Source organism: Sturnira hondurensis, unplaced genomic scaffold, assembly GCF_014824575.4.
Source record: "Sturnira hondurensis isolate 20B ecotype Veracruz unplaced genomic scaffold, ASM1482457v3 Scaffold0007406, whole genome shotgun sequence".
In the NCBI taxonomy this organism is placed as follows: domain Eukaryota; kingdom Metazoa; phylum Chordata; class Mammalia; order Chiroptera; family Phyllostomidae; genus Sturnira; species Sturnira hondurensis.
Window position 1 is genome coordinate 9,371,173 of NW_028080037.1, and position 25,180 is coordinate 9,396,352.

Consider the following 25,180-nt stretch of genomic DNA (forward strand, 5'->3'; position numbering starts at 1 on the left):
GATCCCTTGGTTCTGTGTTCTCCATGGCGACTTTGGGCCCTTTCCCAAACCTGCCCTTGGAGCCAAAAGGGCTTCCGCAGGGAGAGAAAAATCGAAGAGCCAGTGTCTTCGGGAGGTTACCAACGGTGATGGTGTGTCAGTAGATGTTAGGGGTTGGGTGGTGTCTACCAGCCATGGAAAAAAATCAAATAGCAACGAGGGCACTATTGTTACCACTGTTGGGAAAGCTAGTAAAAGAACGGAAAATGGGGAGCCCTAAACCCACTTCCCCGAATCTTTCGGTTTACTAATCAAGCTTCAATCAAGCTCACGAAAGCTTTTACTTAAAAAATAATTTTATTGCATCATCTTTAAAAAACATCCATTATAATAACCTCAGAATGAATTGCTCCCCCCCACCCCCCAGCAAATATTAAAATGTAAATAATGCAGAGGGCCTGCTTATTTTTCTTTGCAGCAGAGCCTGGCCAGCCCCATGGTGGGAAATGCCGGTTGGCACTTATTGCATCATCCTATTTTTGCCCAGCAAGGATGATTTTCCAGGTTTCCAGTGCACGGGCCGTGGAAATTTTCCATCAAGAGTTCTGTTGCAGTGACAAAGCCTGTATGTGCTCGTGAGAAGTGGAGCTAACATCAAAGCGGCGGCGAGACTGCAGGGGCTTTCCCCAATGTCCACCAGGTTTTGGGGGGGGGAAAGAAACAGCCGTTGTGATAGCCCTGAAGTCGTTCCCTTCCTGGCTCTGATAAGGAGAGCTGGTCTCCGCCTGCACCATACACCCAGATAAGAATGTACATAAAGCATAACGTAACAGCTTGGACTTTGCCACACAAAGGCTGTAATTCATCGTCAACATGCTTGTGGATTTGGGGATGGGTCATCTTAAAAGAGAGGGGGGGAAAAGCCCTAATTCTTTTTTAAAAATCCTTAAAAATTAAAGACCCGCAGTACCTGGGTTCTTCACTGACCCCGCCACATTAACGTGTGCACGGGGCTCAGGTCGAACTGACGGCCATCACAGCTGAGCTAGTCCAGGGTTTATAGTATTTGGCACCAAGACCTTGAAGCTCCCATTTGCTAGTGGAGAAACTATGTTGAAGATTTCCTACCTATCAGGCGTGTGTGCAAGAGAAGAAGTGATTGCAGAAACATTTCAGTGGTCTTGAAAATCATCCTCTGTTCCCAGCTGGGGACTTTTTGCGACAGTCTCCTTTCATTTTTGAAAGTATTGTTGCCTCTGCAAAGTAGGCGGGAATGGAACTCAGGGAAGATTCTAAAGGAGAGACCAGCTCAGTGTTCAGTAACTTTAGAAGCCACCTCAGTATCCTGTTCTGTAAATGACCCTAACTTAGACTAGTCAGAGTGGTTTACATGCACAAGACACCACGCAGCAAAAGACCAGCCCAGCAAGGAGACTGCAGTTCACAGCTGTTCCTGACAGATGGAAATCTGCAGCCAGCTCCTGAGCTCCCCAGGGCTCTCAGCTGGGGACAGGACTCACTCAACTTCTACCGACTTGCTCAGTTTAGTCCCTTCATCCTTCATTCAAGAAAATAGACCAACCCCAAGCACACCTGCGGGGTCACCTTGAACACAACCAGTGTCTCATTTTGGGAGTCCCAGTCCCCATAACTGTAGAAGGGAAGTTCTCCTTCAAGCTCTAGGTTTTGCCCATCAGAGCAGAATGTGCAATATTAAGAATGCAAATTCAAGTCAGACTTTTATGCTTAGCACACACCCTTTGCACATAAGACCCCTGACATTTTTAGATTTGAATGAAATCGGGGAAAGTATCTCTAAACTGTACAGGTTCTACTGGAAGCAGCAGCAGCTTAAACTCATCACGTGCTATTTTCATTCAAAACTTAGCATTATTAATCAGTGTATCATAATATCCTTAAAGAGAAGCAAACAAGTTTTCCCATTTCAGATGTGGAAAAACCGAGGCCAGGTGCACTGGTCTGCCCAAGGAGTACTTCTCACCAGATACTCCCTTACAAAACATTTCTCCTGCCTTCTTTCAAAGTCACAGGAGAGAGGAAGAATGGGAAAGCCTAAAGGCTAATAATGTATCACATGAGAGGCTTTTGTATAAATATGCAGCTTTGCAAAATGTGAGGTTCTAATGAAAGGCACTTTCTCTTGCGGGCCCCTGCCTCTTTTGAAAAAATTGTATTTCCAGGGAAGAAACATATCAGGAGAGCTCTGATAATGCCCTCATCTGCAACCATTCCACAGAGAAGAATGACGGGCCCAGGCAGCAGCTCACAGCTTACAAATGACATTTTTTTCTTCCACTAGGGAAGGCGAAGAAGATAACGACCACCTATTGAGCACCTCCTAGGCACTTTCACATCCCAAAGCCCTCACCATAACCCTGTAAGGCAGGCAGCTGTGATTTCAGCTATTTTATGGATGAGGAAATTGAGGCCCAGGGGAAAGAGGTAAAGCAACCTGCCCAAGCCCTGGAAACAAGTAGCAAAGCCCAGATTCAAGTCTGGGTGTTTCCAATCCAAAAACCTGAACCACGTGGCTTCCCTCTAACTAGCATCAGCCGGTGACTCCTCCTCACCTTTTCCAGTGCGCTGACGTTTACCTGGTTCCTTGACTACCTGGGCAGTGATAAAGGAAGTGCCCCTATCACCCCACACTATACCCTTGTGTGCTGAGGTAAGCTGGTTACAGACCTTTAATAGTGGCAAAGGGCACTGAGGCCAAGTGCCCCCTCCCACTCCTGCTCCCCCCAAATCAGCATCAGTCAACCTGGGCAACGCCAGGGGTCAGAGCGAAAAGGGCACCTTAGATGCCAAATGCAGCTTTCCCCGCAACACTGCCTGTTCCCAAAGCTTTCTCACATCATTTTTAAAAGGTACAGCAAATCAAACCAATTTTTTTAAAAATGGAAGGAAAATGTGTGTGTGTGTGTGTGTTTGCTGAGAGCCCCAAACCATTTTAAGCCCTCAGACAGGGGTGCGAGTCACATCAAAGCCAGATGAAAAGCTCCTCTTCGATGCAGCTTCCCAAGCTCTTAAGTAAGACAGGACCATGGAGGACGTCTCTTTCCTTCAAACTGGCCTGTCTTCTTCTTCAACGATGTCGCTCTGCGGCTCACCACTGTCGTCTGTACAGGAGGGAGAAGCAGATACGATTCTGAGGGACGGCAGTACAGGTGACCCTGTTTCCATCGGTCTTCTGTCACCTCCATTTCTAGTCCTTGACTGGTAAACCTCAGAATCGGGTTTCACGGAGGAGCAGGTGAGACAGGGCGTGTGTTCCCCTTTCAGCGGCTCCTTCCACTCAAACTCCTCTCGGGCATGTGTGACACTGTCCCCCCTTCCTCCTCTTGGCTCACGCCATCCTTCTCACCTGGAATGCCCACTCTCTCCTTGCTGCTTATTCAAACTTGACTGTCCTCAGAGACTTGCCTCTCATCCCACTTCTTCCACTAGGCTTCTCCTGACCAATGCGCCCCTTGAAGCTCTTGTCCTTCTCCTGAGGTCCTATGATTTTTAAACCTATCACTCATCAGGCAATCAATCAAATTCCTCCTCGTGACAGCCGGGCTCTCTCAAAGTGCTGGTTAAATCTTGCCTCCATTTTCGCTTTCCCCACATTTTCTAGTCCGCCCACTCTACCTGGTCTCCCAAAGCTCCTGCATGTGGATATTATGTCTGTCTCCTCTGTTCCCCGGTAACGCGGACACTGTGCATTTCCCGGAGCAAGCACTTGGTGAATGTCAGTTTCACTGGCGCACTGGCTGTTGATAAAAGATTCTCAGGTTCCAGATTAACTATCTTCCCCAGCCTTTAACAAAGCACTTATAGGTTTCCTACGGGGAGGCTCCCCGCAACCTAGCAGGAGTGCTTTTAAGGAAATAGAGCTCGCCCTGACTGGTGTGACTCAGTGGGTTGGGCATAGTCCTGCTGACCCTAGAGGTCAGCAGTTCAATTCCTGGTTAGGGCACATGGTTGGGTTGTGGGTGGGGTCCCCAGTTGGGGGGCATGTGAGAGATGACCGATCCAGATCCATGTTTCTCTCCCTCTCTTTCCTCCTCCCTTCTTTCCCTCTCTCTAAAAATAAACAAAAAATTTTTTAAAAGGTGTGGGAGGGGAGAGCTCACCTTGCAGAGCCTGGAGTCCATTGGCCATCCAGTCTATGTTCCCATTCACCAGTGCGGTCACTCTGTGAATGTGAACGTGCTTGGGTATTTCTTTTGGCAATTCCTCCCTGTCAGCTGCTTCCTCCTCCTCTTCCTCTTCCTCCTGTCCTGCAGCATACTCTTCCTCCTCCACCTCTTCCTCTTCCTCATCCACCAAAACCATGACATCAGCCATGTCTTGTCCCCTAATTGCCAAAGGGGGAGAAACAGTCAGGAAGACGCCCTGTTTTGGCCAACATCAGCCCTGGGAGAATGGGAAACACTAGGCTCTTTGCAGCCCCTTTGGTAACACGGAACACTCTTCCTGTATTCAACTTGGCCGAGTCATGAGATGACAGTGTGACTATCATCTCTCAAAGAGACACAGCCACAGATCACGACAGACAATCTTATCTTCTGGGTGAGTTTTATTCTTGTCCTGCTCCTCTGGAGGGTGACCTCATTGTTCCAGGCCTCTAACATCTTAGTCCCCCTCACAGCCTGTACACAAAGGGCATTTTCTGAAATGCCCTTATCTCTGCTCCTCTAACTGAACTTTCTCCTCCTCCTCACTATTCAAGGACCAAAGTCCTCTCCTGCCCCCCGAAGTCCTGAACTACCGTTGCATTTGGAGGCCATGCCCAGCTGTTCAGCACTGAACTGTGCCGAGCTCCCTGCTGGTTTTGTCTGCCCAGTCAGGCCGTACATTTCTGGAGGAAAGAGGAAAACGTACCACAGGCCAGTCACAGTCCTAGGAGCTTTACGTTCTCATTTCATCCTCACGCTCTCCCTCTGAGGAAGATGAGGAGGAGACGAAGGCTCCCAGAAGAAGGTCAGGGATCTTCCGTGAGTCAAGGGCTTGGGATTGGCAAAGTTGCAATTTGAACCAAGGTCCACTAATTCCGAAGCCTTTTCTCACTATGCCTCACTGCTCTGTCCTGGGAGAAATACACCTGGGAAATGACAGTCCCACCAGGAGAATGACCCTCAGGTGTGTGGCAGCAAAGGTAACACTGTTCCCATGGGGGAAAAGGTCCCAAAACAACCCAATCCCCTCATTATGAATGGTGTTCTGAGAAAAATAATATCCCACAGTTACTAACAGGTAAAGAAAAACACAGAGAAGAGTTCTTTGCTCCCACTCAGAATCTCCTTATGGAATAAAACACCCAAGTTCCATTTAGTTACTTTGCCCCCTGCTGAGGTTTCCTACTGGGAAGGGATAAGGGACCGATCAGCAAGGCAATGGCAAATGTAGCCCAGCACTGATCCGGAAAACCCATGAGTGCGAGGAGGTACACAGGAGCCAGGTGGTGCAGATCGGCTTTCCCATGGGGAACCAGGCCTGCATGGTACCCAGGCTGCTGCGAGACTTGCTTTTGCTAAAACTCCCTCCTCGCCCCGAGTTCAGACTGCAGATGTTTAATGTATATCTCTGAAGCAACTCCCTAAAGTCTGTGCTAAGACATCTCAAGGATGAAATGTAACCAAATCAATCATTTTTATTTTCCCTTGCATTTGCAACTTTTTCTTCTTTTTTTGTGATCTGTAAGAAGTAATCACTTAACTCAATCTGGAAATAATGAGAACCTTCTTTGATGTAATGTGACTGGAAAGCAATAAAGCCTGTCCAGGCAAGGGTCAGGGTGCTCTCCCCTTGAGAGAGTGGCCGTGCCATCTCTTCCTCCACGGGACTCAGCAGTCCGTGTGAATCTGTGGACAACCGCTTCCACAACACACAGACCTCGGAGGCCTTCCTCTTCCTCAGGAAGGGTTTCAAGGCATGCTCAAACTAGTTTTCCCAAGCATGCGGTAAGACTATGACTTACTCTTCCTTTTCGCTCCTTTTAGAAAATTAGGTAAAATACATGCATGAATAACTGGGCTATAGGCCTCAATGACAGCCCAGCTATGTGCCCCACCCTGAGGTCTAGCGCTGTAAAAAGAACATGAACTTTGGAATCGGTCAGATCTAGGCCGGAAAGGCGAGCACTGCCATTTACTTCCTGGTTGAGACTGTGGGAAGTACTTAACTGAGCCTCGATCTCCCTGAAAATGCAGATTTTATGAGTTTAGAATGATGAAGCCCCCAGACCAGTGCTGGCACTGGGTGGTCCTCAAGATTAGGGGCCGTTATAGTTCTTATGAAAGGAAACAAAATGGCAATGAAGACAGATCATGGAAAAAGTATTCTGACTTGAGTCTAGGGGACACTCACCTGATAGTGTTTCCTACTAGAGAGAGAAAGAAAAAAAAAATTAGTATCAAATAACATCGACTTTACCCTCACAAAAGTTTTTGATCAACCTGACATCTACAAAGGAAAGGACAATGAGAAAACTGGCCCAACATGAGAGGGGACAGGGGGCTCTGGAACGGTCTGTAGGGGCTTCACTGTGGCACATCTGGACCCAGCGAAGAAGCCTCCAGAAGGGGACTTCAGATGGGAGCATAACAGGGCCCTCCTTCCCCCAACCACACCCTTGCGAAAAGCCTGATAGAGAAGCCAAAGGGCCCAAGAAGTCCTTACGTTTCCAGCAGAACACGGGGCTGTAATACAACATAAGCCCTGAGATAATGGCCACTCCCAGCAGAAGGAGGCTCACGATGGTTCCCACGATTCCTACGATGTTTAAAGGTTCTGCAAAGACACATCACACTGTTGACTATTGCACCCGACACACACAGCAATGAGAGTAATACCTCCTGCCCCCTGCCTGTTGAGAACCAGGCCTCCCCTCCTTGGCCTGGGTCCCAGCCTTATCTTGGTTTCGTGTTGGTGGGCAAGGCATATGACCTCACTGTAGAGCAGGACAAATACCTCATCTCCCAACCTGGGACAGTTGGTAGGAATCAAGTAAAGCATGTGATGTAAAAGAAGAGTGGAAAGTTAAAATCTCTACGTGTCCACCACATATCAGAGTGTTTATAAGGTCATAGTAATTAGGAGTGTGAATTACTGGTGCCTCGCTAAACAGTGAGCAATGGAACAGAATGGAGAATCCAATTACAGGCCCATACATAAAAGGAAACTTAATATATGACAGATTAGCGAGTCGAGAGAGGAAGTCTTTGGGAAATGGTGCTAGAATAAATGGTCATCCAAATTGGGGGGGAGGGGGGGAAAGGGGTGGGAATTTGATCCTGACCTCACACCATTCACAAAAATCAACTCTAGATGGATTAAAGATTTAACTGTGAAAGGCAAAACGTCAAAACATTTAATATCTTTGTGAATGTGGGACAGTGAAGGATTTTTAAGACAAAAATTGCTCATGATGTAAGAAGAAATTCCTAAAATCAGGTACATTAAAGTTAAGACTAGTTGCTAATTAAAGGATAACAAAGAAAGGGACAAAGACAAACGAGAAACTAAAAAAAGATATTTGCCACATAAAACAAGGAATCAGTATGCAGAATTTCTAAAGAATGCTTCCATATCTGTCCACAAGAAAGAGTAAGATATCAATAGATACAAGTCTGTACGAATTCACCAAAGAAACACAAACAGCAAATAAACGTGAAATAATGCTCGACCTTCTGAGTAATCAGAGAAATTCAAATCAGAACCATGATGAGGTTCCACTTTGCATCAAATCATAAAGCCTGCTGGCGAAGAAGCAGAATGAGGACGCCCCCATCCTGCTTTTGCCACTGGAAATCAGTATAATCCCTTTGTGAGATAGTTTAGTTATCCCATAGAGGGTAAAAACGCACATCACCTGTGACACTTCATTTCTACTCCTTGTACCTATCTTACGAGAGAAACATTTGCCGGGGGCCCTTGTATATATGTACACACAGGGGTTGGGTAAAACATTTTCACAGCAACATTGTCCATCAAAACAAAAAACAAAACAATCAGAAACCACCCGTCAGCAGGAAAATCAGTAACTTCGCTGCATAATAGTAAGTGACAAAGGAAAACTGTACGGTGGTGAAGAGGTACAAAATATAATCGCACACATCCGTATGAATAACCAAGAAACAAAATGTGGAGTACAAAAAGCAAGTCTCAAAAGACTACATTTGTATGGTAATCACCATTTTTTAAAACTCAGAAACAAAAATAAAGAACAACATTATTTCGACGTGTACATATGTAGCAATTTTTTTTCTTAACTAAAACATGAAATTCAGGATAGTGGTTACCTTTTTTTAGGAGACTAAAAAGGGGCCCACAGGTAAAGTTACATGATCAAATACAGGATACCCAGTTAGATCTGGACTTTGATAAAACAGTAAGTCCCAAATACTTTTTAGAGTAAGTATGCCTTGTATTTGGGACACACTTATACTACTTAAAATTATCCTTTGTTTTTCTGAAATGCAAATTTAAGTGGGTATCCTGTTTTCTCAGTTTTGAGGTTGTTTTCGAAATCTGGCCAAATACATACAGGTAGCTAGCAATGGTGACACTTTCTGTATCTTAAGTGTGACACAGTTTCTTAGGTGTTCATCTGGCTATTACGCTCCACAACTTACACGATATATTTTTAATTTTTATATATTTTGTATTTATATGTCTTTCATGAACAGACTGATATTCTCTAGTATATTACAGATCTTAAGTAGTTTCGACCCCTCTGTAAATATTAACGATTTAGGACGAGACACTAATTTTTCCCATCCATCTTGTCAAGCCACAAGTAAGCAGATGGTACTTCCCTGCATGTGGCGGGAGGCCTAAGTGTCCCCAGGCTGGTACCATGTCCCATGGAGCTCCCACCGCTCCCCATCCGGAACCACTCGTATCACTCACCTTTGACGCTCAGCCAGATGTCCACTTCCCTCACCCCCACGGGGTTCTCGGCCCGGCAGACGTAGTAGCCCTCGTCCAGGTCCTGGGAGCAGTTTTGGATGGTCAGGGTGGAGCTCGGGCCATTCTGGGTGATGAGATAGTGGCTGTTGGGCTGGATGACCACCTCAGGCCGGGTGAGGTTCCTCAGCCACAGGATCTTTGCAGAGGGGTAGGCTCCAGTCACGTGGCAGGTGAGTGTCACGTTGCCCCCCACGAAGCAAGTCTTCATGGGCTCAGACAGAAGGGAGGGGCTCCCTGGTGGTAAGAAGAAAGCAAAGAAAGACCCATGCTTGTGAAGACTGACGCCCTGGCCTAAGGTTTTCACAAATACTCCCCTCCTACTGAAGCAACTCCAGGAATGCCTGTCTCACACCCGGTCTTGTATAACAATAAAAGCATTTACTGAGCACCTACTACAGGCGAGGCGCTGTTATTTATACATATTAACCCAATCAGTTCTCACAACAAGCCTGTCATTATCTCCATTTTGCAGATGAGAAAGGCCAAGTTACTTGCTCCAAGTCACACAGTAAGTGATGCAGCTGGGATTTAGGGTGACCAGCTGTCCTAGTTTGCCAAAGACTACAGGGGTTCCCGGGACACGGGGCTTTCAGTGCTGGAACAGGGAAAGTCTCGGGCCAGCCACGATTATCTGGTTATCTTTTTTTTTTTTTAGGATTTATTTATTTATCTTTAGAGGGGAAAGGAAGGAGACAGGGAGAGAAATATCAATGTATGGTTGCCTCTCATGAGTCCCCTGCTGGGAACTGGCCTGCAACCCAGGCATGTGCCCTGATTGAGAATCGAACCACGATCCTGTGGTTCGCAGGCCCGCGCTCAATCCACTGAGCTACACCAGGCAGGGCTTGGTTATCTTATCTTACGTAAAACTGGAACCCAAAGGGTCGAGCTTTTGTACATCACGATCCTTACTTCTATACTGTACGTTTCTGTGTATAATAACCACATTGATAATGTTTAAAAAATGGGCCTGACAAGGGTGTTCCAGAGGACAACAAGGCAGCTGTATTAGTTTCCCGTTGCTGCTATAACAAATTGCCACAGACTTAGTGGCATACAGCAGTAGAACTCTCCTTTTCTAGTGCGGGAGATCAGAAGTCCAAGATGATCTTGGGCTCAGATCACGGGGCTGGCGGAGCCGGTTCCTCCTGGAGGCTCTAGGGGAGAACCTGTGTCCTTGGGTTTTCAGCTTCCTGAAGCCCCCTGCATTCCCTGGTTGGTGGCCCTGGCTTTGCATCACTCCAACCTTTCCCAACCGTTGTCACAACACCCACTGCTGAGTCTGACCGTCCAGCCTCCCTTTTATAATCCAGGACAACCTCCCATCTCAAAACCCTTAATCGCATCTGCAAAGTCCCTCTGGCTGTGGAAGGTAACATATTTACAAGGTCTACGGTTAGAAATGGGCATCTTTGGGGAGACCGTTATTCTGCCTATCACAGCTGTGTCCTAGAAATGTGCAGGGTGTCCCTGTGGCCTGGAGGTCTGACTGAGCAGGGCACGAGGAGCTGTGAGGTTGGCCTTTCTTTGCACAAGAAGCCTTTTCCCAACATGCACACCCTCCTGGGAAGGTTAACAAATTCATCTTGAGGGTTATTAAGACCACATTTTCGGCAGCTGAGGAATACAGAGTGGCATATTTGGTTCCCACATGGGAGAGTGAAACGACATACTTCACCTTGGCAGTTGTTCCAAGAGAGAATCTAGGGTTTCTTTGCTGGCGTCCTGGGCAGACAGACGAGGGAAGGGGACAAAGGAGAAGGGGTGGAACAGACCAAAAGCCTCTCTCTGGGTCAGGTCAACAAAAGAGAATTCCCCCAAACCTAGGCTTGCTCAGGACACACATGTGGCACCCCTTCTTAGATCCACTGTCAGGTTCACCCACAATGGTGCTAAGTTGTACCTTCCTCTGTCCGTGGTTATCCAGAATTTTCTTCCGGATCACAAAGCCAGCAGCAGTGACAAGCCCCAGTATGTCTGTATTTTGCAGTCCCCAAACCAAAGTTTGAAAGACGGCCCCCTCATCCTTGATTAGAAGCAAAACAATTTGGCCAGCACCCCCCCCAGCCCCCAAAACAAAGATCATATGCATAAACACCCTTTTGACAAACACAGCATTCACCCCTCGAATAGCGGAGTCACCCACCCATTTGATGTGGCATTTATCAAACAAAGAGCTTTGCTTCAGAAGCTGTTGTGTGGAAGGCTGGGTTCAGGGGCTGGGGTGGCATGGTGGGGGATGCAGGCCCTCGGAGATCTGCCAGAGACAGACCATATACAGGGGCCTTGGTACACTTGGTGTATTGGTGTGCTGCAGCTTGTCATGAATTGAGTTGTTTTCTTCAGTTTCAGGGTCTGCCTGCCATTTAAGGAGAGATCTATCTGCGCAGCAGGAATCCCCCAAAGTGTCACTTTTCATCATTGTAGGGACTATGCTGTTCTGCGCCCCTCTGGCGGACAACGGCACTGCCTTTCGATGCCTTAATGTTCCTCCCAAGGGAAGTAATGCTCCAGAGACCCTCTCCCCGAAGGGCCTGGCCACCCAAAGCGTGGTCTGTGGACCACCAGCATCAGCACTTCCTGGGAACCGGTTAGAAGTGCAGAGCCCAGCTGGAACCGAGAACATCAGAGTGTGCGTATTCACCAGGCGCCCAGGGGACCTGCATGCACACCAAGGACTGAGGAGCACTGGGCTTGAGTGCCCGTGAGGGAAGGGGGGGAAACTGGACAATGTCAGAGTGGAGAAGGTTCCAGGCTCTTGTGCCTGCCGCCTGTGCTCCTGGAATTAGGAAAACATCCTGCCAGCTCCTTTCTCCAGAAACATGCCCTAAGCCTGAGCCCACACAGGACAGAGCAAAAGGAGGTTTATAAGAATACACTCTGTGTTTCATGTACTCACAACTGTAAACCTACTTTTGCCCCACCCTGTTTTTAGATTCCAATCACTGGCCCAGGCTTAGGGGCCACAGGAATGATGACGTGGGTAAGATCCGCAAATAAAATTGGAAAGGGGGCCCTGGCCGGGTGGCTCAGTTGGCTGGAGCATCATCCTGTACCCCGAAAGACTGCAGGTTTGACTTCTGGTCGCGGCACATGCCTAGGGCGTGTACAGGAGGAAACCCATGGATGTTTCTCCTCTCCCTCCCCACTCGCTCTTTCCCTTTAAAATCAATAAACACATCCTTGGGTGAGGGTAAAAAAACAATGCAAAGGGTAGGGGAAAAAAGAACACAAAACCTGTCAGCTGCCTCTGCCATTTCCACCCTCTCAGCATCCGTCCTACATACATTCACCTTCTGGGACTTACTGTCCATAACGCCCTTCAGGGGTCTGCACCATATACCACTCGAAAGGTGTGTGCTCGTTCCCAATTGCACGAGTCAGGGATGGTCCACGGCCTCTGTTTCCCATCCATAAAATAGAGCATTAGCAGGTTGAGCAGCACCCTCCCCAAATACATGTCCTCCTGGAACCCCAGACTCCAAGGGCCTTTGCAAATGTAGTTAATTGGTTAAGAGTCCCTAGATGAAATTATCTTGGATTTAGGGTGGGCCTCCATGCAATGACTGGTGTCTCACGAGAGGAGAGGAACCGAGAGAGATACACAGAGAGAAAACGGCCGTGAGAAGACAGAGGCAGAGACTGGAGCGATCAGCCACTAGCCAATGAATGCCTGGAGCTGTCCAAAACTGGGAGAGGCCCGAAAGAACTCTCCTCTGGAGTCTTTGTATTATCTCATTTATAAAACTTTGCGAAAAACCACCTGGGCCAATTTGTCCCATGGGACATAGTTTGCTAATTCCTGCTCTAGCCCAGAAAGCAAGTCTCGATCTGTTCTGTTGTCCAGGCAAGGCCAAGTACAGTACCCGGAGCACAGGGGACCCCTGGGGCATGTTCGCTGACTACCACTGGATGTCACTTGACCAGGAAAACAAGCACCTCCAACCCAGCCAGGCTCCCTTCTCAGCACGTCCGCTCGCCGCGCTGCAGCTCTGCAGATGGTCTTGATAAACTGGGAGGAGAAGCTCACCATGACCAACGAAACCCAGCACAGCCTGGTCCTTGCTTACCCACTGCATTCATTTCCTGGGCTCTTGTAACAAAGAACCACCCACCGCGTGGTGTAAACAACAGATATTCTTAGTCTTTCAGAAAGTTAAAGGTCCAAATCAAGGTGTAGTGGTTGCTAACCATCACCGGCAGTCCCTGGCTTGTGGGTGCATCCCTCTAATTTCTGCCCCCATCATCACTTGGCATTCTCCCTGCGTGTCTGTGTCCGAATTTTTGTCTTCTTATAAAGACACCAGTCACTGGAACAGGGCCCACCCTAATCCAGGAGGACCTCCCCTTCCCCTAATCACATCCGTAAAGACCCTTATTCCAAATACGGTCACATCCATAGGTACCAGGGTTAGGACTTGAATGTATCTTTTTGGGAGACAAAAATGCAACCTACCACATTCACCTAAGCCTCATTGGTACCTCAAACACAATGCTCTGCCTCTGCCTATACGGATCTTTTTGTTTCTCAAATGGCAAATATGTTTCCACTCAGGACCTTTGCAGTTGCTGTCCCCTCTGCCACTAATACTCAGCTCACAGGTCTTCACCTGGTCAAGTTCTTCTCATCCTTGAGGTCTCAGTTCAAGGGTGGGGCAAAAGTAGGTCTCCAGATGTTCGGATGGAAAATAATACAATAACAAACACGTGGTAATACAAGAATACACTCCGTTTTGGTGTACTCCCAACTGTAAGCCTACTTTTGCCCCACGCTGTATTACTGCCAGAAGGACCTCCCTGTCACGCTCCCTGGAACAGACCCTCTTACCCACGCCATTTAACTCCCCTCGGAATTACTCTCACTATCTGAATCTTACTCATTTTTGTATTTTTTGTCTTCTTCCCACCTCCACTCCACCCAGAACAATTTAAGTTCCAGGGAAGAGGAATAGTAATGTCTTTAAAAATATGTCCAGAAATTCTCTGACGCCCTTCTTTTCAAAAAGTGGTGCCTTTAAAAAAATTTCTTTTAAGTGTTGCCTAATTCTCCCCACTCTCCTTGAAAGTGAAGCCAGACCGAGTGACTCCCTTCTGATGAGTCGAATGTGGCAGAAGGGATGCCATGTGACTTGGGACACTGGGTCAGCATCCAAAGGACAGCATCTACCTGGCTTCCTCCTTCTTGCATGTCTTGCTCTGGGGGAAGCCAGCCACCATGTTGTGAGGACACTGAAGGAGCCCCGTGGAGAGTCCCACCTGGAGAGGAAGCTACTTGCCAGGTGCGACAGCGAGCACCTGGGAAGTGCATCCCGCAGGGAGTTCAGTCCTCCGGGCCCGGTCTTGCAGCTAAGACCCCAGGCACCATGAAACCAGCACAAACCATCTCCAGTGCGCCCTGTAAAATTCTCAGCCCACAGAAATTGTGAGGTAATAAGTGATTTATTGTTTTAAGCTATTAAATGTGGGGGATAATTTGCTACATAAAAGGAAATAAATAGTAAAAAAAACCTTGTGTGTCCCGTTTGCTCCACCTCCAGCACCTGGACCCTGCGCCTGGTGCACAGCAGGTGCTTAATTAGTATTTGTCAAGTGGGCCCTGGCCGGTGTGGCCCAGTGGACTGAGTGCCGGCCTGTCAACCAAAAGGTCGCCGGTTTGATTCCCGGTCAGGGCACATGCCTGGGTTGTGGGCCAGCCTCCGGTTGGGGTGTGCAAGAGGCAACTGATCAACGTTTCTCTCACACATCGATGTTTCTCTCACTCTCTTTCTCCCTCCTTTCCCCTCTCTCTAAAAATAAATAAATAAAATATTTAGAAAAAAATCACTGAAAAAAGCGTGGATTAGGACCAAACAGCTTGGTTCAGTATCTTCAAAGTTTGAAAGGAAGAAAACATAAAGCAAAAGAACGGAAGAAAGGGAAGGAATCTGGTTCATTCTGACATCCTTGTGTTTCTTTCCCAAGAAGAAATGGCTCTCCCAGAAGACAGTGAGTGGACCCCAACCCCAGGACAGGGCAAGACAGACTCACGGATCTGAATCACACAGCTGGCTCCTGCCTCCGGCCCCACTATGTGGCTCCCAACACACTTGAACTTCTTGCCATCCGACAGCTGGGACCGGTTCAGCGTCTCCACTCCCAACTCTGACGTCCCCACGACCACACCTCCTGGCTCTTCTGTCCACAGGAAGTGAGGGTCTGGGTATCCCCCGTCCCAGCGACAGCTGAGCTGCAGCATGGACAATCCTGGCGACATCTCTGCCCAGCACTCAAGGTCGGACGAAGGGGGCGCTGCAAAACACCGGAGGACAATGAGGGCTTAATGGCACACTCTAAGGACTGCAGGACCAGGAGATCAGAGAAACCCCCACCCGGGTCCTGTACCTCGAAATAGCGCCCAGCACAGATTAGTGTCTGACAACAGGCAGGCTTCCCCTGCTGGGTGGTCGGTCTCCGGGGGCATGGGCCTGATTCACCTTTCCATTTCTCACTAACTGGGGTGGTTATTTAAGTACAACTTGGTACCATAAAATAAAATGGCCGATTTAGTTCCTTCATCACACTGCCCACATTCCAAGTGCTCAGTAACCACATGTGAGCGGCGGTTACCGTATCGGACTACACGGAATAGGGCATTTCCCTCAACACGGAAAGTCCTAGGGCGTTACAGGGGGAATTTATTCTCTCCCACAGGTATTGCTCTCACATGTATTTCCCTTTTACTATGTCCGTGTATGACTACAAATATACAAAATTTTATTTATTTTTATTTTTTAATTCTTTTTTGAAGATTTTATTTATTTATCTATTTTTTAGAGAGAGGGGAAGAGCGGGAGAAAGAGAGGGAGAGAAACATCGATGTGTGGTTGCCTCTCATGCCCTCCCCACGGGGACCTAGCCCACAACCCAGGCATGTGCCCTGACTGGGAATCGAACCGGCGACCCTTTGGTTTGCAGACCAGCACTCGATTCACTGAGCCACACCAGCCAGGGCAACACACAAAATTTTAACAAGTTACAAACCAATAAATCCAATGTAATACATGTGCTAATAATTATATATAAATATACATATATTATATATGCAGATTATATGTGTGTGTATTATCATATATTTATTTTACTTTATTGTTGTTCAAGTAGTTTCCTGTCTTTTACTCCCTTCCCAGGCAGTAAAAGATAATGGGCAGCCCACCCCCCATTATCATATATTTTTCATAATATACACACACAGAAATAAATTTGGATCTTACATTAATCGGTAAGTATGTGGCATCTACAAGAAACTTACTAGAAATACACCAAAATGATGGTTATTGAGTACAAGTGATTATTTTCTTCTTTACAGTCATCTGCGTTTCCCACAACTGGCACGTGTGAATTTATAGACATAAATGTGATGTGTGATAGAGACTTGTACGGGCTCTGAGTAATGCATGAATTAGTGATGTGCCACTAGCCAGCCCGCTAACTTGTTCTGAGGCTCCCTCTCATCAGCACAGACCACGAGTACGCTCTGCTTCTCTACAGTTGTTTTTGTCCCAGAAACTTGCATTTAGGTGCATTTGGTGGTTGTGTCTTCACCCCTGAAGTACAGGTTCATGACCTCCTGGTTCCTAACAGTGCTAGAGGGCCCAGGGTTCAAGACGAGAACGCATGAGGACAGACGAATGAATTCGAAAATCGCGGTCCCTCAACACAACGGAATATTATTCAGCCACAAAAAGAAATGAAGTATGACTCACACGGCAAGGTGGGCGAACCTTGTAAACACGATGCGAAGTGAAAGCAGCCAGTCACACCTGGGCACATACTGTGTGATTCCATTGACACGAAATATCCAAAATGGGCAAATGCACAGAAATGCATCGAAACAGAATGCAGGTGGATGGGGCTTGTGGGGAGGGCTCTATGGATATGGGACTTCCATTTGGGGTGATAAAACTGTTCCGGAATTACACAGAGGTGATGGTTGCCCAACACCGTCCATGCACTAAATGCCAGAGTTTCCCATTTTATAACGGTTAATGTTATACTATGTACTTTCCCTTCAATTTTTTTAAAAAGAGAAAGCATTGAGCGAGGCATCAATTTCTGCCTGCGGCTCACAGTGACTCTCCTGTACCGCACTTTACAGCGACCTTCTAGAAGCGGCGACTCCCTCTCTGACACGCAGCCCTGGGTGTGCACCCGAGGTGAAGGAGCTGCAGAGGCATGTCAGGACCCATCCAGCCAACAGGCCTTTGTAGACTAAAGGGGCACCACACACAGCTCACAAAGGGACAAGGCGGGGAAGTCGGGGAGGGGAGTGCTTCTTACGCACAGTAGACTAGGAGCTCGGTGGTCACCTTTCGATGTCTCCTGCTAAGCATGTTCATGGCCACACAGGTGTAGTTCCCTTGGAGGTTTTGCGACATCAGGAGCAGCGTGAAGCAGCTGACCGTCAGGTTGTTTCCAAAGGGCTCGGTCCTGGAATCCGGGGCCTGGAACCACCACTCAACCATGGGCGGAGGCCTGGAGTTGCTGGCGCAGCTGAAGTCCACCTGGGAGCCCTTGGCTGCATAGAGGGTGCCGTTGGGGAGCGTGCCGGTGGTGGAGATGTTGACTTCAACCTCGTAGGGGCCACCTGGGAATGACAGAGGGGATGGGAAAGGCTGGGGTTCATCCGAGCCCCCTCCCAGCTCTAACAGTCCATAAATCACGAAGCAGCCAATGAAGATGACAATATCTATCAACTACTTACTCTATGACAAATGCTACTCTAAGTGCCCTTATGCATTCTCTCATTTAACCCTGAGCGGTTATGTCTGATTAATTGTGGGGATCAATCCTTACAGAAGAAAGAAAAGGCAAATTGTTCCTTTTCAGAAAGGCTGGTGAGTGGAAATGGTGTCTACGCATTAAAGAGTTAACGGAGCAGGCCTGAGTCTACTTTCCTTTGAAGGGCCTTGCAAGGTTGGCCTTGACCGGTGCCTGGGAACTCGGATTTCCAGAGGGTTCCCACTACTCCCAGAACTCACAGGAGTGGGGCTCAGTGTGCCTGAACTGTCTGTACAGACGGCGTGGTTCACGCCGAGCTCCTGCTTTCCTTCTGAGGGTCTAGAATTCTGGGACACGCTAGGCAGAGGACCAACATGACCAGCCCCCCACAAACACCCAGGGTGCTGAGTCTCTCTAATGCCTCCTGGTACACAACGTTCTACACATGTTCCCACAACTCGTTGCTAGATGAATTAAGTGTGTCCATGGACTCTACCCGGGAAAGTACTCTAGGAAGCTTGTTCCTGGTGTTCCCTGGTCTCAACCCCACGGGCCTTTTCTCTTTGCTGATTTTGCTCTGTATACTGTACTCCTATTACATGCCGAATCCTGGGAGTTCTGGAGAGTACTCTCACAGAAGCCCCAGCACAACTGCACACTGAAAGACAAGGGCAAATTACTTAACCTCTCTCAGCCTCCACTTCCTCATCTGTGAAATGGGAGAGACTCTAGAACCCACTCATGGGGTTGTGGTGACGAGGGAAGGAGTTAGTACAGTAGAGCACCCAGAACAATGCCTGCTTGATGAAAGCATTTGATAAAGGCTAGGTCTTATCTTCTTGCCTCTCTGAACTTCTTTCTGGTCCCCAGAAATGCCCTCCCACTGCTGGTACCCAGTGCAAGCGATGCCACACCCACCTGAATGAAAAGAATGTATCTAACACCCGTTTATACTGAAGTCTAAAGTTTAGTGTGTAACCTCTCCCAGAGGCTTCCTCTGAAGAACCCAGGAAGGGCAATGCTTGTCCAAGGACTACGTCTACGACTGAAGAATTTTGAGCAGAAACAGGCTGCTGGGAAAAGTTAAGGAGGGGAGGTGAAGGTTTTTCCAGGGCCCCTCAAAGGACACCATCTACTTCACTTGTGTCTGAAAGCCATTGTGGGTTTCTAAGGACAAGAGTCTTGGCAATATGCTGGTCAAGTTGGGGCTGGCTCCTAATAGTTTCAGCGATCTGTTAGAGTCATGTCACTTCCCACAGCAGGTCTCGAGAAAAAGTTATACTGTGGTTTGGAAGGTGCTCCCCACTGTCCCATTCACTGCTGCTGGCTAGCTGGTTAGGTATGTGGACCAGCAAGTCCAAGGGCGTGCCCACAGTTGGCAGGCACCCAATTAAGCACAGGGTGACACCACAGTACTGATAGCCACGCCTGGGCCAGTAAAGGTAGTATGTGAGGTTGGACAGCCAGGGTCTTCCAAATGGTGGTCTGGAGGGCTACTGGGGCCGGGCATGGCCAGTGTGGACCCCCAGACACTGGCTGGGAGAGGCGTTTGACCAGCACAATTCTCAGCAGGAAATGAAGTTGGATACAGGGAATAGATGAGAGGGAGGCAAGCAGAAGGGTTAAAAAAAAAAAAAAAAACGAATGAAAGGACCTGAAGGGCCTACCTCCTGAATTACGTGTTTAAAGGTTACAGCTCATCTATAAGCTGCTTGGGTGAGCCTGCTCCCCAGTTAAAGCTGACACCATCTTCTTGATTCTCTGGGGTTCTTCCCCGACCCTGACTCACTACAAAGAAGGAGACTTTGCCTTTCACCTCTTTCCCCCACATCCTTGATATTCCTAAACAGAAACTTCCAGCCCTTTTTGCTTACTGGGTGATAAGGGCAATCATCCAGAGAGACAGACGGGGGAGGACCCAAAAATAAAACAGCAAAGAAATAAAAATACAGGGTTGTTCCACAGGCTCAGCATCTTATCACAGCCTTGGTCACTGTCAGTTTCAGTTCTGACCCTCTGGGCCGGAGGCCTTAGTCTAGTGGTCACGAGCTGGGTACTCTGCATTCAGACAGAGCCAGGCGTAGGTCCTCCTGCAGCTTACAAATGGGCAATCTGGGGCAAGTGCCTGCCCCTCTGATTCTCACTTTCTTGTCATGTTTATGAAATGACAAGGACAGTTAGTAACTTCTACCACTGGTTTTTTTTTTTTTTTTTTTTGAAGGATCCCACGAGATAATCGAGGCAGGACACTTAGCCTGGTGTTCGACACGTGGTCAGCAGTCTATACACGTTACGTGATACCAGCAGCGGCGGCACCCTTGCAGACTGACTGGTGCTAGAACGAGCAATGGCAGACGGTGGCCCGCTATCTGTTCCTGCACAGCCCGCAAGCGAAGACCGGTTGTCCCAGATGAACATCTGTAATTGATTCCAGGAGAGAGAACGCTAACTCCGAACCCCAGCTATGTGAAACGTTATCTTTCCCCAAACAGAATTCCATCGTTCTCATTAGTAGGCCTGTCCTACCAAAAAAAACCACACTCAATTATTATTTCATTTTGAATTTTGTCAATAAATACAATGTATAAGTTGGTTTTCTTTTTCTTTTTATATTAGTACTCATAGGGGCGAGCAAAAGTAGGTTTACAGTCCTGAGTACACAAAACACAGAATTTATTTTTGTATAATTATTCTTATATCTTATATTACATATTTTCCCATACAAACAACTGGGAACTTACTTTTGCCCACCCCTGTATACAATACCCTCAGTTTTACCTGTCTAAAATATTTACCATCTGGCTCTCTACAGAAAAAGGTTGAGTCTTGTTCTAGAACAGCCTACCATTACTTCTGTCTTCCTCTTTTCTGATGTCACTCTTGACACAGGAACTCACTTCTTCCCCTCTCCCCATCACTGCAGGGCTCACAGGCGAATTGACATCTCGGGGACCCACTAAAGGGGGATTCCCACCTCAGGGTCATGGGTTCCTCACCAACAGGAAAAGCCGTCATCAGACATGCACTCTGCCTGCTAGCATTTTTACTTGCAAACAGCCTAAGAATACACTGGGTCGTCTCTGCCATTCATCTTTATGGTTCTACAGGAGAATAAAATCCCTGGGGAAACTGACAGAGACTGTTGTGACCTCGCTTTGAATGACTGAACAGAGACGCGGACACAATGACCGCACTGCCTTCTGATCTCCCTAGCGACCGCCAAGCCTGCGCAGAAAGCGGGAATCCAGAGGCCTCAGCCCGATAGAAACACCCATCTCTGCTCCTGATGAGCTTGGCAAGACCCACACCAATCAGTCTCTGGGCAAGGATCACCCCTCTGCCAACGGTGGTCAGCGCTGTCTCTCCGGGGCGCCCAACAGTTCATTTCCCCAGGACGTCAGGTGGTGATGAGGCCCAGCGTTGCCACCGCCAACCGAGAATGAGTATAAATAAATCAGAGGAGGCCGATTGCTTGGAGAAGCACGGGGCTTTCCTGAGACTCTGTCGCCTGTTAAGTCTGGAGTGGCAGCCACATCACGGGATAGATAGGGGCCCCCCTTTCCCCTAAACTGCAACTAAATCCAAAGGAGTTCTGGGACTCAGACTCTTGTACCAATAGGCTCCAATGCTCCCTCAACAACTGCTTAGCCCGAGAAACACAGACACAGAGTGTCGGGCGCCATATACCATGACCTCGGTCTTTCCGGGGCCGACCTCTAGCGAGATCACTCAGCTCTCCAAAGCGGAAGAGACAGTATCTCGGAAGAAGCACAAAGTCTATGAGAATGTGTTAGGGTCTGTGCTGCCTTCCCACTCCTCCAACCTTTCAACCTTTCTGCAGGCGAACACACAGCCATTCTCCCCAGTTTGGAGGAGGGTGAGGACGGATAAATCAGTGAAATAGACAGTCTTGGTCCCCTGGAACTGCTCGGGACCATGGGGTTTCTGTGCTCTCAGGACAGGCCATCCAGATCCCAAAGGCATCAGTAAGTTAATGAGCATTAGTGCAGTCCTTCTGTCTTGAGAAGAATAACAAAATCACACCATGGTGCCCATTCCAGGCAGATTGAATCGCTGCAGGACCGTAGAAAACCAGACCCGCCTGGAAGGCAGTGGCACCAAATGCTCTGATTAATAAGCAAAGGGCCCTGGCTGGTGTAGCTCAGTGGAGCGAGCGCAGGCCTGCGAGCCAGACAATCGATCGCGGTTTGATTCCCAGTCAGGGCACATGCCTGGGTTGCAGGCCAGTTCCCAGTGGGGCACACATGAGAGGCAACCATACATTGATATTTCTCTCCCTCTTTCCTTCCCTTCCCCTCTAAAAATAAATGAATAAAATCTTTAAAAAAATAAGCAAAGGTCCAAGTCATTCAGAGGGAGAAGCTACTGACTCTCACACAGCTGGCTTCGTGCTGATACAGCTTCTCTGTCCTTTCACACAGTCAAAGTCACGTACAGATAACAACTGGTCACATCTCAAACATTTTTCCCCTATCTTCCAAGGCCATGTTAGAATGTTTCCAAACTTCTCTCCTTGGGAGACTATGTTATCGGCCTCATCAGGGAAAAGACTGGACGAACAAGGCCTGGGCACACAGAGTTCCTAACCCACAGCAAGTCCTGTTCGAAAAGCTCCGATATTAACTGACTGCTGGGAACCTGTACTTTTCCCACAGGAATTCCATCACCTGCTTAACCAGCTGATCAAGGTAACATGGACCAAATGCATCCTGCGTGCCCAGGTCTGTGAGTGCAGTGAATCTGTGCCGGCGTTCCACCATTACCTGATTTCACAGAGGATAAAATTAGGGTCAGAAGGATTCGAGTGAATCCCCCAAGGTAAAAAAGACAACAGCCAGAACGACTTAGATATGAACCTTGCGCAGGCAGCTGGACCTGCGTGTGTGCTCTCAGCCACTCAGCAATACTACCGTCCTCCCAGAAGCAGCGGACGGATCAAGCCTCATCCAAATGCCCAAATCTTCTGTGCCGAAGTGAAGGCCGAGTGCCAACCTGTGATGCCCAGGCCTCCCTTTAGACTACTCTCTGAGTAGCAGGAAGGGGATCCCTGATACCCAGAGGAGGCTGATGTTTACCAGGGTTCTCCTAGAATGGGAGCAAGGCCTGAGATGCCAGAGGGCTCTGGTGTATGTGAAACGGAGGACATCTGTGCTATGGACTGAGTTAATATCCCACCGCCCCGCAAAACTTCATTTTGCAACTTAATCCCCGATATGATGGTATGTGGGGGTGGGGCCATTGGGAGGTGTTTAGGTCATGAGAACAGACCCCCCATGAGTGGGATGAGTGCCCTCCTAGGAGGGGATCCCAGAGAGCCCGCCTCCTCTCTCGCTGCTCTCTGCCCCGTGAACACACAATGAGAGCGGGCCCTCGGTGCACAGTGGGTCTCTCAGCACCAGCCTTCAGAACTGGGAGAATTAAGTGTCTGCCGTGTGAGCCTCCCCACCCATGCTCCTGCTGTCATGGCAGCCCGAACTGATGAAGACAGCCTGCGTCGTGTCTTCCCCAACAAGCCCTACACCAGTCACGGACCCCCTAGGTTTCCAGATGAAGAAGTTTCCATAACACAAACCACACCACAGTCACTCGGGGAGCCCCAGGTGCCGCTTCAGGTTAGTGGCTTTGTTTTTCATGGAGTTCGCTTTCATCGTAATGCACTGCATTTATCACCCTGCAGGGCAATCACGAAGCTAATCCATCCCCAATAAATGTAGTCAATGATTAATACAGTAAGAGTCAGGTAAACCCATCATAAACTGGAGACAGCGATTTAAAAAAAAAACAACAACAAAAAATTTGAAGGCCGCCTTACTTCTCTGGGTCAAAGAGAACATAGTCATTGACAAGACAAACGCGAGGAAATGATCAACTCCTGCTTGGCAGCTGGAGTGAGGGTCACCAGCACTTGCCCCGGGGCTCACTATGGAACCAAACAGACGGGTGACGTTTTTTGGACATACCCACATTCATTCCTGGCCACTAGGCAAATCTACGGCACGTACAGACGCAGAAACACTGGCCTTCCATGAGCCTTAAGAGTCCGCGGAAACCTGACGGACCACCCAAAAACCTAGATGTGTCCTCACATCGTCTCCTTCCTTCATTTTCCACTTCCAATCCTCCAGCAAGAAGAAAATATTTTCTGAGCCTGTGCATCTTCACCCAGGCCACTGCTGCCACCCAGTTGCTGGCCACCGACATCTTGCACCGTTAACTGGCATCCTCGTTTTTATCAGTCCTTCTCTAGACCACGGACCCACATTCCCCATGTGTAAATCAAATGATACTATACCCTTGCTTACTTAAAAGCTCCAATAAGTATCTCTCACAGCCAGAATAAAACTCCACTTCCTTACAAAGCACAATACACTAGACGGCTTAAAAACAACAGAAACGGACGCTCTAACAGCTCTGGAGGCGGGCAGTCCAAAATCTAGGTGTCAGGAGTGACGTACTCCCTCCGAAGCTTCCTTGCCTCTTCCCCCACTTCTGGTATTGGCTCATCATCCTCAGCATCCCTTTGCTTGAAGCCGCATCACTCCACTCTCTGCCTCTGTAGTTCTAGCCCATTCTCCCCGTGTCCCTCTGTCTTCCCATGCACTTTCCTCTTCTCCTAAGGATGCTAGTCCGTTTTCATTAGGACGCACCCTAATGACCTCATCTTCACCGGATTTCATCTGCAAAGGCTCCATTTCCAAGTAACGTAACATTCATAGATACCGGGGGGTTAAGACTCAACTCTATCACCCGTCCTACCAGCCAGTTGGTTGGTCAAGTTCCCTGACTCTCTTAAGTTATACTCTTGACTTTGTTGCATAAGAAGATGATATTAACAGCAAAATGATATTAACAACAAGCTAAAAGTAATAGCTAACTACTATGCCAAGAGCCACTGATAGCACTTTATACGGGCCACCTGGTATCTATTCATCACAGCAATTCTATGAGGCAAGAATTCTTTTTATCGGCATTTTACAGATGAGGAAATATAGGTGCGAGAGGTCACTCAGTGTATGGGTGGCCAGGCCCAGAATGAAACCCAGGCCACTGGCTCTGAAGTGTTCCTCCTGTTTCATCACACCCTGAGCACCCCACCAGCCAGTCCGGTGCCCTCCGAGCCCACTTACTGGCCACCTGCAGCCACACTTGGAACCACCGAGTCTCATTCAGGACCTCCCAGCAGGTGTAGTTCCCCTCGTCCTGCAGGCTCAGCGCCTCGATGTGCAGGGAGCTGGCATTCACCAGAGAGAAGCGTGGGTCGGCTGGCGGGAGGCTGGCGTTGGAGGAGAGGAGGAAGACGGGCTCCGAGTCATTCCGGTACCAGGTCACCAGGCCCCTCGTTCCTGCGATGTCGCCGCAGTGCAGAGTAATGTTCTCATGAGCTTCTCCGATGGCGACGGCCTCCAATCCTGTACAAGGAAAGGTCAGGCTATTACTACCTTTC

The 25,180-nt window shown here is 48.4% G+C and overlaps 1 protein-coding gene across 2 annotated transcripts in view; it reads right to left on the reverse strand.

Moving 5' to 3' along the window:
• Nucleotides 1-928: 928 nt before the first annotated feature.
• Nucleotides 929-25,180, reverse strand: part of VSIG10 (V-set and immunoglobulin domain containing 10) — a 29,545-nt gene continuing 5,293 nt past the window's right edge. The window contains exons 2-9 of one of the 2 annotated variants that reach the window (XM_037052208.1): nucleotides 24,864-25,145; nucleotides 17,279-17,581; nucleotides 14,986-15,246; nucleotides 8,899-9,192; nucleotides 6,667-6,777; nucleotides 6,355-6,367; nucleotides 4,119-4,342; nucleotides 929-3,119 (exon numbers count right to left, since the gene is read on the reverse strand). In XM_037052208.1, coding sequence (XP_036908103.1) covers nucleotides 3,064-3,119; nucleotides 4,119-4,342; nucleotides 6,355-6,367; nucleotides 6,667-6,777; nucleotides 8,899-9,192; nucleotides 14,986-15,246; nucleotides 17,279-17,581; nucleotides 24,864-25,145 — 1,544 coding nt within the window. In that variant the 3' untranslated portion in view covers nucleotides 929-3,063. Of the gene's footprint in view, nucleotides 3,120-4,118; nucleotides 4,343-6,354; nucleotides 6,371-6,666; nucleotides 6,778-8,898; nucleotides 9,193-14,985; nucleotides 15,247-17,278; nucleotides 17,582-24,863; nucleotides 25,146-25,180 lie in introns of both variants that reach the window. The other variant, XM_037052207.1, reaches the window with a different exon arrangement.